This window comes from Monodelphis domestica, chromosome 8, assembly GCF_027887165.1.
Source record: "Monodelphis domestica isolate mMonDom1 chromosome 8, mMonDom1.pri, whole genome shotgun sequence".
NCBI classification, from domain to species: Eukaryota; Metazoa; Chordata; class Mammalia; order Didelphimorphia; family Didelphidae; genus Monodelphis; species Monodelphis domestica.
The window spans coordinates 70,026,906-70,039,179 of NC_077234.1; the positions used below are offsets into that span (position 1 = coordinate 70,026,906).

General features: G+C 51.2%; 1 protein-coding gene across 5 annotated transcripts in view; it reads right to left on the reverse strand.

Annotated features, from left to right (window-relative positions):
- Positions 1 to 12,274, reverse strand: part of SPEG (striated muscle enriched protein kinase) — an 84,886-nt gene that overhangs the window by 10,442 nt on the left and 62,170 nt on the right. For all 5 annotated transcript variants that reach the window (XM_007501652.2, XM_056807552.1, XM_007501654.3 and 2 more), the window contains 12 exons: positions 11,846 to 11,958; positions 11,347 to 11,515; positions 10,714 to 10,810; positions 10,384 to 10,584; positions 10,097 to 10,154; positions 9,338 to 9,415; positions 9,080 to 9,258; positions 8,902 to 8,928; positions 8,257 to 8,409; positions 7,524 to 7,566; positions 7,142 to 7,210; positions 118 to 2,083 (listed from right to left, as the gene is read on the reverse strand). In XM_007501652.2, the coding sequence (XP_007501714.2) occupies positions 118 to 2,083; positions 7,142 to 7,210; positions 7,524 to 7,566; positions 8,257 to 8,409; positions 8,902 to 8,928; positions 9,080 to 9,258; positions 9,338 to 9,415; positions 10,097 to 10,154; positions 10,384 to 10,584; positions 10,714 to 10,810; positions 11,347 to 11,515; positions 11,846 to 11,958 (3,153 nt within the window). The remainder of the gene's footprint in view (positions 1 to 117; positions 2,084 to 7,141; positions 7,211 to 7,523; positions 7,567 to 8,256; positions 8,410 to 8,901; positions 8,929 to 9,079; positions 9,259 to 9,337; positions 9,416 to 10,096; positions 10,155 to 10,383; positions 10,585 to 10,713; positions 10,811 to 11,346; positions 11,516 to 11,845; positions 11,959 to 12,274) is intronic.

A 12,274-nucleotide genomic window follows, 5' to 3' on the forward strand; every position in this document is an offset into this window, starting at 1 on the left:
CCAGCCCACCCCCCACCCCCACTGCATTCCCAGTCTTTGGCTCAGTCTTGGTCCCCCTTCGTGCTAAGAGGCTGCCCTGAGCCCCAGCCCCACTCCTGTGCCCTCCAAAGAACCTACCTGAAGAGGCAGAAGTAGCACTAGCCTCAGAACCCAGAGACTCGGCCGAGGGCGTAGCAGTGCCCGCTTGGGCCGCCAGCTGGTTGTGGGGCAGGCCAAGGCGTCGCAGGCTCTCGCCCTCGGATGTGGCCCTGCGCAGGCGGCCCAGGAGCGGGGTGCTGCCCCCGGAGCGGCCTCCCGACTCCTCACTGCTACCGCTCCGGTGCAGGCGCCCCGAGAGTCGCTCCAGGGTGGCGCTGAGCTTCCTCCGAACAGCCAGGACTGGGGACCCCTTGGCCGAATCACCCCCCTCCGAGCTCTCGCCGTCCCCAGCCCGGGAAGCCCCCCAGGATGGGTGACGTTGGGAGGGGGGCGTCCGGCGAAGCCGCTGGGAAAGGGACAGCGAGAGGCGTCGTACCAGCCCCATCTCCCCCGGCCCCCCGGCCCCTCGAAGGTCCTGCACAGAGCGAGACCGCTCAGGCCGCTTCACCAGCTCCAGGGGAGTCCCAGCTGGGCTGGGCCGGTACATGCCATCTTCCTCCTCCGAGCCCCGGAAAGGGCCCCGCTCCTCGGACTGAGAACGGCTCAGTATCTTCAGTCTCCGAGCCAGGGGCGACTGGCGGCTCTTCTTGAATTTAGCCTCAAACACTTCCTCTGAGTCCAGATTCTCAATGCTGCTTAAGCTCCTGTTGGAGCCAGTAGGCCTCGAGGGAAGCACCGCCTTCTCCCCAGAAGGAGGTCCGAGCCCCTTGACTCCCAGCCCTGGCTTCCCAGGAGATGCAACCTTGGCAAAGACAGCCTCGTGGGGCGTAGGCTCCGGGGGAGGGCCCAAGACAATCTTTGGAGTGCCAGGCAGCTGGAGAGACTGGATGATCTGGGCATAGGGGGTCAGTGGAGTCTCTGGGGCAGGGGGGGCTGCCTTTGGGGGTTCTGGGGTTCTGGAAGGTCTTGGCTTAGGCACTTGCTCTTCTCGAGCAGTCTTGGGGGGCCCTGGCCGGGGCGAGCCCCTAGAGGAAGCCAAGGGCTGCTTGGTGGGCCCTGGGGAAGCAGGTTTGGTAGGAGATAGCTTGTCAGGGATGGGTTTGGCAGGACTATGTGGTTGGGCCTCACTGAGGGCAGACAGGGAAGGGGACTCCTGTAATCTCCGGGCCCCTAGTCGGGCCACAGGGATCTCCAGGGGGGCCCCAGCCCGGCGGTGCCTACCCCTGGGTTCTGCTTCCCCCTGGGAGAAACTACTGCTTTTCTGTAGGCTTCGGGCCTCAGGGGGCAGTGGATGTCGGGGTGCTGCCTCACTGGAGGCAGCCCGTGCCAGCCGGGGATCACGGGCCCTTCCTCCACCCCCCAGGCTCTCTAACAGAGGTCCACGAAGGCCGCTGACCTTGCCATCTTCAGGACCTACCCGAAGGAGCCTCTGCCGAAGGGCCTGGAGCCTCTGAGCATACTCTCCCTCACCCAGGCCTCCCCTTGCCAGGCGGGCAGCCCCCGGGCTAGGGCTGCGGCGCTGGGGCAGGTCTACAGAGGCTGCCTTCTGCAGCCCCCGGCCCGGCTCCCGCGGCCCTGCCCGGGGCAAGGCACTCTCTGCTGAGCTGCCCCTGCGAAGCTCCCCCCGCCGGGGAGCTGCCATCTCAGGGGCTTGTGGGCCTGGGGAGGGGAGAGCCTGAGAGCTGGGAGCACTATCTCCAGGGGGCGGCCCACCCTGCTCCTGCCAGTCCATGGGGGTAGAATCCCTAGTGTCAGGAACCCCAGGGGCATCGTCCTCAGTGGCGATGTCAGTGAGAGAGACTCTGGAGCCAGAGAACTCGGGCAGCAGCGGGCGAGGCACTGAGGGCAATTCCTCTAGTTCCTCCTCTTCTGAGTCTGAGGAAGATGAAAGACCCCCTGGGGGTGGGCGCCGAGGCACTGCCACCCACACCCGCTCAGGGGGAGCCCGCAGCAATTCTGGGATCGGGCGCAGCACCAGATGGCACTTGTAGCTGATCTGGGAACGCTGGGGAGAAGGGAACATGGGAGTCAGGGGGTGTGGGAGGAATGGGGTTTGGGGGGGAGGACAGGCAGGAAGAGGCTGCTGCAGAGACAGTGTGATCCACCCCACATGGGCCCTGTTTCCAACTTGTCTCCTAGGGTAGGATGGGAAAGGATAAAGAGGAAAGGGGAAAATAGGGATAAAAAAAAGGGTCAGTAAAGGAGGAGGGAGAGAGAAGGTGGGGCAGAGCCAGAGCCAGAGGAGCCAGGGGAGAGAGAGGGAGAGAGGAGGAAGAAAGGCAGAGACAGACAGAGAGAGAGACAGAGACAGAGAAAGGGGAGGAAGAGACAGACAAACACAGAGACTGAGATAGAGAAAGACAAAGCAAGTGAGAGACAGACAGACAGAGATTGAGACAGTCAGAGAAAACGAGAAGGGAGAGGGAAGAGGAGACAGAGATGGAGAAAGATATAGAGACCGACAGACAGACAGTCAGAGACAGAATGGGAAAGGGGAGAGAATGATGTGGGAGAGAGGAAGAGACAGAGACAGAGATAGAGAGAGAGATGGAGAGGAGTGGAGAGGGAGAGAGGGAAAGAGGAGGGAGAAAGACAGACAGACAGAGAGGGAGAAAGAGAGAGATACAGAGAGAAAGAGACAGGCTGAGGAAGAGGCAGAGACAGAAAGACAGAGAAAGAGGAGGGAGGAAGAAACAGAGAAACAGAGAAAGAGAAAGGAGAAAGAACAGAGAGAGATAGAGATAAAGATAGAAGGAAACAGAGAGAAGGGGAGGGAAAAAGAGACAGAAAGGGAAAGGGGGAGAAAGTGATGGGAGACAGAGAAAGAAAGAGGCACAAATGGAGAGAGAGACAGAGACAAAGAGACCAAGTCAGACACAGATAGAGAGACAGACAGAGAGAGAAAAGACAGAGAGCTGGGACAGAGAAGGTATGACAAAATAACCTTTTTCTTATAGCTGGTAAAAAGTCTATTATTACTATGTGCTTAAAGTGTTTGTAACACTCAAAAATGGGGTTGGGGATAAAGGAGTCCCCTGAAGATAGGGAAGGACATCATCAAAAATTAACCTGCATCAGGGAATAAAGTTGGTAACTGCGGACTGGGCTCAAGGTCTGGTAGTCATCCACAAATGAGCTAGAGCTGCTGGTGCCCTGGGAAGTAGCACTTGATGGAAAGGCCAACCAGCCCCATTGCTTTTGGAGAAAAAGTGGTACAATGGGAAACTTACTAGACTTAGGGCCAGACGACCTGGATGTGACTCCTCTCTGTTACTTAGGACTTCTGTGACTTTGAAGGAGCTCTCTGTGTCCCTGAGTGCCCTCATCTATTACATCAGGGAGCTGGACCAGATGACCTCTAAAGTTCCCTCCCAGAGCTAAATCTTATGTTCTCAGGAAAATGAGTCAGTGGGTTTAGGGGTTTCTAACAGGAAATGGTCTTACTCAAGTCAGGACAAGGATACTGGTAGGACTGTGGTGGACCAGGAGGAATGCCTAAGCCAATAACTAGCAATAATAGCCAACATTTAGGGCAGCTAGATGGTGCAAAAAATGGAATGCCAGGCCTGTAGTCAGGAAGACCCAAATTAAAATCTGATCGCAGTCACTCACTACCTGTGTGACTCTGGACAAGTTACATATCTGGGTTTGCCTCAGTTTCCTTATCTGTAAAAATGAGCTGAAGAAGGAAATGACAAACCACTCTAGCATCTCTGCCAAGAAAACCCCAAATGGAGACACAGAGTCAGACATGACTGAAAATTGACTGAACAACCCAAAAACATATTTCAAGGGTCAGATGATGCTGTCCTTGGTGCAGGGACATGCCATCTACCTAATTAGACTGTATGCTAGTAAAGTTAATGAGACAGTCACTTAAATAATGATTAAGTGGAAAGCTATAGAACAACCAGAAAGCCTGCCCACTGGCCAAAAATGAGACTGAGATTGTAAAATGGAAGAAGGTTCTGGTTCAAGGGATGACATTCTCCATTAAGCCAGAGTGTGAGCAGAGTACCAGGCAGGGTATAAACTCCATGCTTAGAGGGGCTCATGCCTTAGCAAGTTTAGGAACCATTCAGCCCAGAGTGAAAAGGATTCCTGTGGGGACAGTTAGATGGCTCAGTGGATTGAGAGCCAGGGCTAGAGATTCCTGATCCTGAACTCAAATCTTACTTCAGACATTTCCTATCTTGTGACCTTAGACAAGCCACTTAACCCCAAGTGCCTACCCTTTCTATTCTTCTTTCTTGGAACCAATACATAGTATTAATTAAGATGGGAGGTAAGGGTTTAGAATAATCTTTAAAAGGATTCTTATATTCATACTTTCATTTATCTACAGCCCATTTTTGTTACAACTGCATACTACTACCTTCTTCCCTTTGGGGTATGAAGTACGTGGGGACAGGTTTAAGAAGGGAAAGAGGTTGTGAGTGTTAGAACAAGGGATAATAGTAGTAATGAAGGGAGAAATGGAATCAGGAAATCAGGTAGAGAGAAGACATGAAAGCTGAGGCCGCCAGGTTCGGAGTCTATTTTCTGGATTCAGGGGGTAAGAGAATAGAAAGGACACAGAAAGAAGGAATCTCTTAGAGGAGGGGGTGGCATCTAGGTGACTCAGTGGAGAGAGGACCAGGCCTAGAGAAGGGAGGTCCTGAGTTCCAATATGACCTCAGACATTTCCTGGCTGTGTGACCCTAGGCAAGCAACTTAACCCCCACTGCCTAGCCCTCACTGCTCTTCTGCCTTGGAAACAAGACACCATATTGATTTTAAGAAGGAAGGAAGAGAGAAAGAAAGGAAGAGAGAAAGGAAGAGAGAGAAAGAGAGAGAGAGAAAGAGAGAAAGAAAGAAAGGAAGAGAGAGAGAGAGAAAGAGAGAAAGAAACAGAGAGAGAAAGGAAGAAAGAAGTTTGAGTCGATCTCTTAGAACAATTAAAAAAAAAAAACAAGAGGGTTGTAGTAGCCAGAAGGACCCACAGACTAGGACAAATGCCTTATAAGGACAGTGGAGTGTCCATGTATATGTGTCAGATTTTGGGTTTGAGTAAGAGGGTGTGTGTTATACAGAGATGTAATGTGAGAAGAACCAATGAGAGTATGGGGAAAAGAAATATCAAGAGGGACAAGGAAAAAAATGATAAGGCAAGTAAATAGTATAATGGACAGAGGGTTGGACTTGGAGTCAGGAAAACCTGTGTTCAAATCATGCCTCAGTCTCTTAATTAGTTGTGTGACCTTGAGTGAGTTACTAAACATCTTTCTGCCTCAGTTTCCTTATTTGTAAAATGGGGATAATAATAGCATTTACCTTCCAGAGTTGCAGTGAGGATTAAGATGATATATGCAAAATGATTTGCAAACCTTAAAGCTATATTATATTTACATATATGTGTATTTACAAATACATACCTATGAGGATGATGAGAGTGAGTGTGTGTGTGTGTGTATTCTATAAGAACAGGAACCTAGTTTTGGCAGGGTGAGCAGATAGTGTATCTTTTGCATCTGGGCAGGATGGAGAAGACCTTCCTGATGGCTGCTCTCACAGCTATTGCAGATTTATTTGAGTTCCCAGGTGGCTGCCCCATTCCCCATCCCTTCCTCCCATCCTCTCTCCAGCCTTTGCTAACACAGACATTTTCTCATAGATGCTCTGGTGCACAGTTTAGGAAACTGGCAAAGATTTGCTAATATGAAAGACTGATGGCTCCAGAACACAGCCCAAAAGTTAGCAGGAGGCCCAGAAGGGGCACCAGCTTTGAAGCGAAGGCAAGCTGGAATTTGGTTGGAGGCACAGCTGGAAGAGCCTTATACATGGGGCTTTCTCCAGAGGCAAGATGGCAGCTAGCCATGCAGTAAAACCAGGCCTACATACCGGTTAGGAGCAGAGATGATTAGTCCAAGAAGCTGGTGCTGGCCTTTAAAATTAGAGGAGAGGCATCCTAGGAGAAGATTCCTGTGCTCTTTAAACCTTCATTTACCCTTCCCCCCTTAAATGATAGGGTTTTTTTTGAAAGCGTTAGCAAAGTCCATCCAAAAGTTCCAACTCCTGAATTCTTAATGAAAAATAAAGCAGATGCTCAGTGGATTGAGAGCCAGGCTTGGAGATCATACATTCTGGGTTCAAATTTGGTCTCAGACACTTCCTAGCTGGTGACCCTGGGCAAGTCATTGGGCAAGACGCCCATTGCCTAGCCCTTACCACTCTTCTGCCTTGGAGCCAATACACAGTATTGATTCTAAGACAGAAGGTGAAGTTTTAAAAATGAATAAAAGGGACAATCACACCAAGGCTAGGTAGAGGCACAGGAGCAATAGATAGAAGATGCAGACAGGTCACTGCTAATAGACTATTGTGTCCTTCCAGAACCTCCAGCATCTCTGGGAAACCAAAGATAAAAGACTGTTTTGCTCACAGAAAAGGCAGAGAAACCCAAGTGGGGCTGGAGAAGGAAATGGCAAATGACTCCAGTATCTTTGCTAAGAAAACCCCAAATGGAATCACAAAGAGTCAGACACAACTGAATGAACAACAACAAATAATCAGCAGCCAATCTCTGTCCCTTCTTGGGACCTGTTTCCTCAGATTAATCCCTAGATGCCTGGTGTGTGATAGACCAAGGAATGATATTTGCTGATATGACACCACAGCTAAGGTTCTAAGATGTCTATGCAAGAAAAAGGAGAGGAGCAGAGAGACAGAGAAGGAAGAGACTAAGAGAGAAGGGGAAGGGAGGGAGAGAAAGAGACAGAAGAGATGAGGAGAGGGGGGAAGAGAGATGGAGAAGAGAAGAGAAGAGAAGAGAAGAGAAGAGAAGAGAAGAGAAGAGAAGAGAAGAGAAGAGAAGAGAAGAGAAGAGAAGAGAAGAGAAGAGAAGAGAAGAGAAGAGAAGAGAAGAGAAGAGAAGAGAAGAGAAGAGAAGAGAAGAGAAGAGAAGAGAAGAGAAGAGAAGAGAAGAGAAGAGAAGAGAAGAGAAGAGGAGTTATGGGAAGGGGAAAGGCAGAACATGAACGGGGCAGAGGTAAGTTCAAATATGGGCAGCAGGATTGATGCTCACCTGCCACCTCCTTCGGGACAGGAAGAGCTTCAAGTGGTCTGTGCTGATATCTGCCCCCTTCGCTGTTGCCTGCAACCCAGAAAAGGATGTTACAGTGAATATTGGTGGTCTTCAGCCTGTCACCTTCTGTGCACCCCCTTTAGCTCCAACCTCCTCCTTCTGCAAAGGAAGGTGCTGCTGACTACAGGAACTGGGGGGGATAATAACAGCTAGTACAAAAGTGGAAATTGAGGCAGGGAGCGTTAAAGAATTATGCAACTAACAAAATGTTTGAGGTCGGATTTGATCTCAGAACTTCCTGACCATTCTGTCCATTTGACCTCTTAGCTCTACAAGATAGGTGTCCTTCACGCCACCACCCACTTCATAGAGAGAGTCTTACCTTAAACCAAGCATGCTCTAAGGTTTCCTCTGCTGTGGGCCTCCTACAAAGAAACAGAGACATAAAGTGGAAACTGATGGAGGAGGGAAATATGTCAAAATGTATCAAAATCTCAGCAAAACAGTCCAACAGAAAAAGCACTGCCTTTGATGTCAGAAGACATGGGTTCAAATCCTGACTTCTATGTGTGTGTCCTTGACTAAATTTTTCCTGTTACGCTTAGCTTCTTTATCTGTAAAATGGGGATAATAATAGCACCTACCTCACATGGTTATCCTAAGAATCAATATATTATTATACATAAAGAGATAATATATCTAAAAGATATGTAGTTAAAGAGAAAGATTATATAACTATGAAAAGATTATATATATATATATATACATATATATAAAGTACTTTGTGAACCTTCAAGTGTGTTATATAAATAAGCTCTAGGAATGTTGGCTATTATTATAAAGCCATCAAAGCAGGGTTTTTGACCTGTTTTGTATCTTGGATCCTTCTGGCAATCTGTGAACTCTTTTTCAGAGTAACATTTTTAAATGCATAAAAGGAAATGCAAAGGATTTCAAAGGAGTCCAATTATGTTGAAATATCATTACCAAAATACTAAAGGAAAAGAATTTGCAGCGATCTCCTGCCCCAAGTGGCTAGAAGGAGGCAATGAGGAAAGGGAGAGGCCACCAGGATGGGTCAGATGGGGATACTCAAGGGGCACTCTGGGACTCACAGCCGGTCTTGAACAAGAACTTTAATGAGGAAGCCTCGGGCCTCTCGACTCAGGCTGAGGAACGTCGTCTCCTCAAAGGCCACATTGTAGTTTCGGATGTTCATCAGGGTCGTGCGGTCGTTCTCCCCAACGAAGGGTGAGATCCCCGTCAGACTGCAGAGCCCAGGAGGGAGAAGGCTGTTATTTGGGGTGTCTGGGGGAGGCAGGAGGGGGCCAAAGCAGAGGGAGCTGAGGGCTTGGGGAGGTGGGAACAGGGATGTATAAACTGGGGTTCTAAGAAAAGGCAGAGCCCAAGTAGCCCCCAGGAGCCTGGACTGGGGCTGGGAGAGGGCCAGCATGGCAGGTCTGGTCCATTTCCTTTCCATCCCTATGGGGTCTCCCCTCCCCAAAGAAGACTGCTGCTTAAGGCAGAGAGAAGAGAAGGAATGCTGGGGCAGCGAGGTGGCTCAGGGGATTGGGAGCCAAGCCTGGAGACAGGAGGTCCTGGGCTCCAAAATGGCCTTAGACACTTCCTAGCTGGGTGACCCAATCGCCTTTGGAACTGACTCAATGATTTTAAGACAGAAGATTAGGATTAAAGGGGGGGGGGGAATAAGAAGAAAAGGGAAGCCACAGAGAAGAATCAGACACCAGAGAGGTCTTTACCAGAGGAAAGCGACGACACCCACAGGCCTATGGGAAAGAAAACAAGCGCCATCAGCAGGGACCTGGATATAGACTCCATCTCTCCCCTCCCATCAGCTGGTCCTTGCTCTTTCCCTGTATTCCCAGCACTTGGCGCCCAGTAGCCCAACCCCAAACTCTCTCCCCACCCCCCACCTACCAGACATCAGTGACCCCAGATACAGGCGTCTGGTTGACAATCTCAGGCCCCACAAATTCAGGGGTGCCATATTGGCAGTACTGGGGCTCCTCGGGGGTCAGTTCCTGGGCGTTGCCGAAGTCACAGATCCGCACCTGTTCGGCACCCCCAGCCCCATCCCATACCAGCAGATTCTCCGGCTGGGGGGGGACACAAGAGGTGAGAGACCCCGACTCCCTCTCCCCAGGCTGCCACCCCACTGCCTTGCCCTCTCCTCACCTTGATATCGAGGTGCAGCACGTGGCTCTGGTGAAGGTAAGAGACCCCCTCCAGCACTTGCTTCACATAGCCCCGGATCTGGAGAGACAGTGCGGCATCCCCAGGTAGAAGGGAGCCAGAGTGGGAAAAACTAGCTAAGCTAAGGAGGGCTCAGCTGGGATGGGAGAAGGAGATGGGGAGAGGGGAGGCAGGCAGTCAGGTAACAAGTCATTTATTCAGTATTTACTGTTTGCTGGGCTACAAATGCATCCAGCAGAAAAAAAGAGGTGCTCCCTGACGTCAGGGTGCTTACATTCCAATGATGGGGGCCCCCAAACAGCAGAACAAAATGGGCAGGGGCTGCCTGTGCTGAGGGGAGCTGATGGTGGGGAGAGATTCTGGCTAAGTTTCAGTGGAGTAAAGAGGAGACTTCTGAGAGGAATGGAGCTCGCCGGGGAATGAATTTTTTTGGTTTTGTTTTTCATATTCAACCATTTTTAATGGTCTCAAAATTCTATGACAGATTTTTGGCCATTTCCATTTAAAAGTTCTTGATTTTTAAAATGAATAACTAGATAGTATTGTTGGGAGAGCCCAGGCACCAGGGATTGACTAAGGGGTCCCTCTGGGCTCTGACCTGCCCCACTCACCTCCACCACCACCACCACCACCATGGACACAACTATCTCCCCAGAGCCTGTCCTAGCCAGCCTAGCCAGAGCAGAGGGTCAGACCCAACGAGGAGCCCCACACCCAATTCCACCCACCCCCTGCCCTCACCTCAGACTCACACACGGTGGGTTTCCTGGCCATTCGTTCTAGAAGCTCTTCTGTGCAGCTGAATCAATGGTCAAGGAGAAAAGGGGCCTGCGTTGACCCTCATCGGCCCCCTGAGTTTCCCCCTTGCACCTCAGAGTGTGTCACCCCCAGAATGCCCCCTCCCTCCTCTGTGCCAGTTTGGGGTTGGGCTGCTGTGTTCCCCACCCATCCCTTCACACACTCTTCCCCCAAGCAGCACTTGGTGGCAGACAGTGACTGTGTCTCCCCACAACCCATTCCCTGGGTACAGCTCAGTGACGATAACGAGGCCCCGTCGCCGCTCAAAGGCTTCATGGAAGTAGATGACACAGTCATGTTGGAGTCTGGACAACAGCCCGGCCTCCCGGCGCGCAGAAGCCTTCGGTTTGGCCTGGCTTGGGATGAACTTGGCAGCAAACTCAAGGCCAGAACTCCGCTCCACCACCCGACGAAGGTAGGAGAAGGCACCTCTGAGACAGGGGGACAGGGGAGAAGGGTGACTTGTCCTCCCACCCTGAGCCCCCGATCCCCCTCAGACCCCATAGACCCAATCTACTGGACCTCAGCCCCTCCAGGAGGGCCGGAATCCACCGTCCTACCTGCCAATCTCCTGGTGGATGTCATAAAAGTCACTGAGCCTCTGTCCCCGCAGCTCTTCTTCTTCCCCAACCCCCTCAATCTCCATGGATGTCTGAGCTGCAACAAAGATGAACAGGTGAGGCTGATGGGATAGGATGCTAAAGGGTAGAAGCAGGAATGGAATGAAGTAGGGAAAAGGACAGGGAAGCAATGGAGAAAGTTGAACGTGGGCCAGGAAGTGGCAGATTGGGCACAGGGAAGGGACTAAATGGCTTAGGGGCAGTCTCTGGGGATTGAGATGTTGGTGACTAAAATGGAGTCTTAGATATGGAGCAAGGAACACCCAAGTTCAAATCAGACCTCAGATACTTTGTGGCTATAGGTGACATTGTACAAATCACTCAACTTCTCTCAGCCTCAGTTTCCACATCTGTAAAATGCACGTTGGACTTAATGACCTCTAAGATCTCTTCTAGTTCTAAATCAGTGATCCTGTAAGTAGGGGAACTAACCTCAGGGAAGTCTAAGCCACAGGGGCTTTTTGGGGGACCAGTTACCTTGGGAGAAGGGGGGTGGGAAGGGTAGGGTCCCTAGAGTGTAGGTATCCCCCAACCTCAACCCAGACGCAAGAGCTTCCCCATCAGCCCAGTCACCTGTTCGAATGGCCAGCTCAGCCTTGCAAGATACCTCCCCTGCCAGGTTGCGGGCTGTGCAGGTGTAGACCCCGCCATCTTGGGGTCCTGTGCTCAGCACCACGAGGGAGCACTCACTCTCCTCATACACGAAGCTCAGGTGGCTGCTCTCCTCCAACAGGGCCTCCTCCTGTAGAGCAGGAGATCACCTCCACCCCCGGTCCCCAATCACACCCAAGGCCCGCATCTCTCCCATCCCAATCCCCGAAGGAGCTTTGGTTTCTTTCTTGATTTTCCTCCCACGGTTGACATTCCCCATTCAGAGTTACCAGCTCTGCCTGGACTGCTCAGCCTCTGTGATGCTCTCTTAGAGGAAGGAAGCTCATACTTTACATCCCTGAGCAATGCCCCAAGGATTCCCCCAGGATCCTTCTCTTCCCTGACCTGAATCTTTCTCTCCTCAGTCCCCCTTAAAACCAACGCCCCATTTGGGCTCCCCATTCCTTCACTCCCCACTCACCTTGTACCACATGATGTCTGGCAGTGGCTTCCCTTCTACCACCACAGCAAAACGAGCCGTCTCTCCAGGCCCAACCTCTACGTCCTCCATGATGGACTCGAACCGCGGAGCCTCTGAAACACAAGGGAGTCGGGGAGGAGGGTCTCAGGAAGCACCCTTTCTTGCTGGAAATCATACAAGCAAGGAAATCATAGTCGTCACTCCTCTGCTCAAAACTCTTCAGGAGTTCACAATCGCCATTAAAAATGTCCTTCGAGGCTCTCTACAGTCGGGTGCCTCCTTACCTTTCTAACATCAGTTCACATAATTCTGCTACATGCCTCACCAAACTAGACTTTTCTTGGCCTCCTAAACCTGTCCTTTGCTCTAAGAGCTCCATGGTTTGCTCACACGGTTCTTCGTGCCTGGAATGTCTTCCCTCCTCTTCAC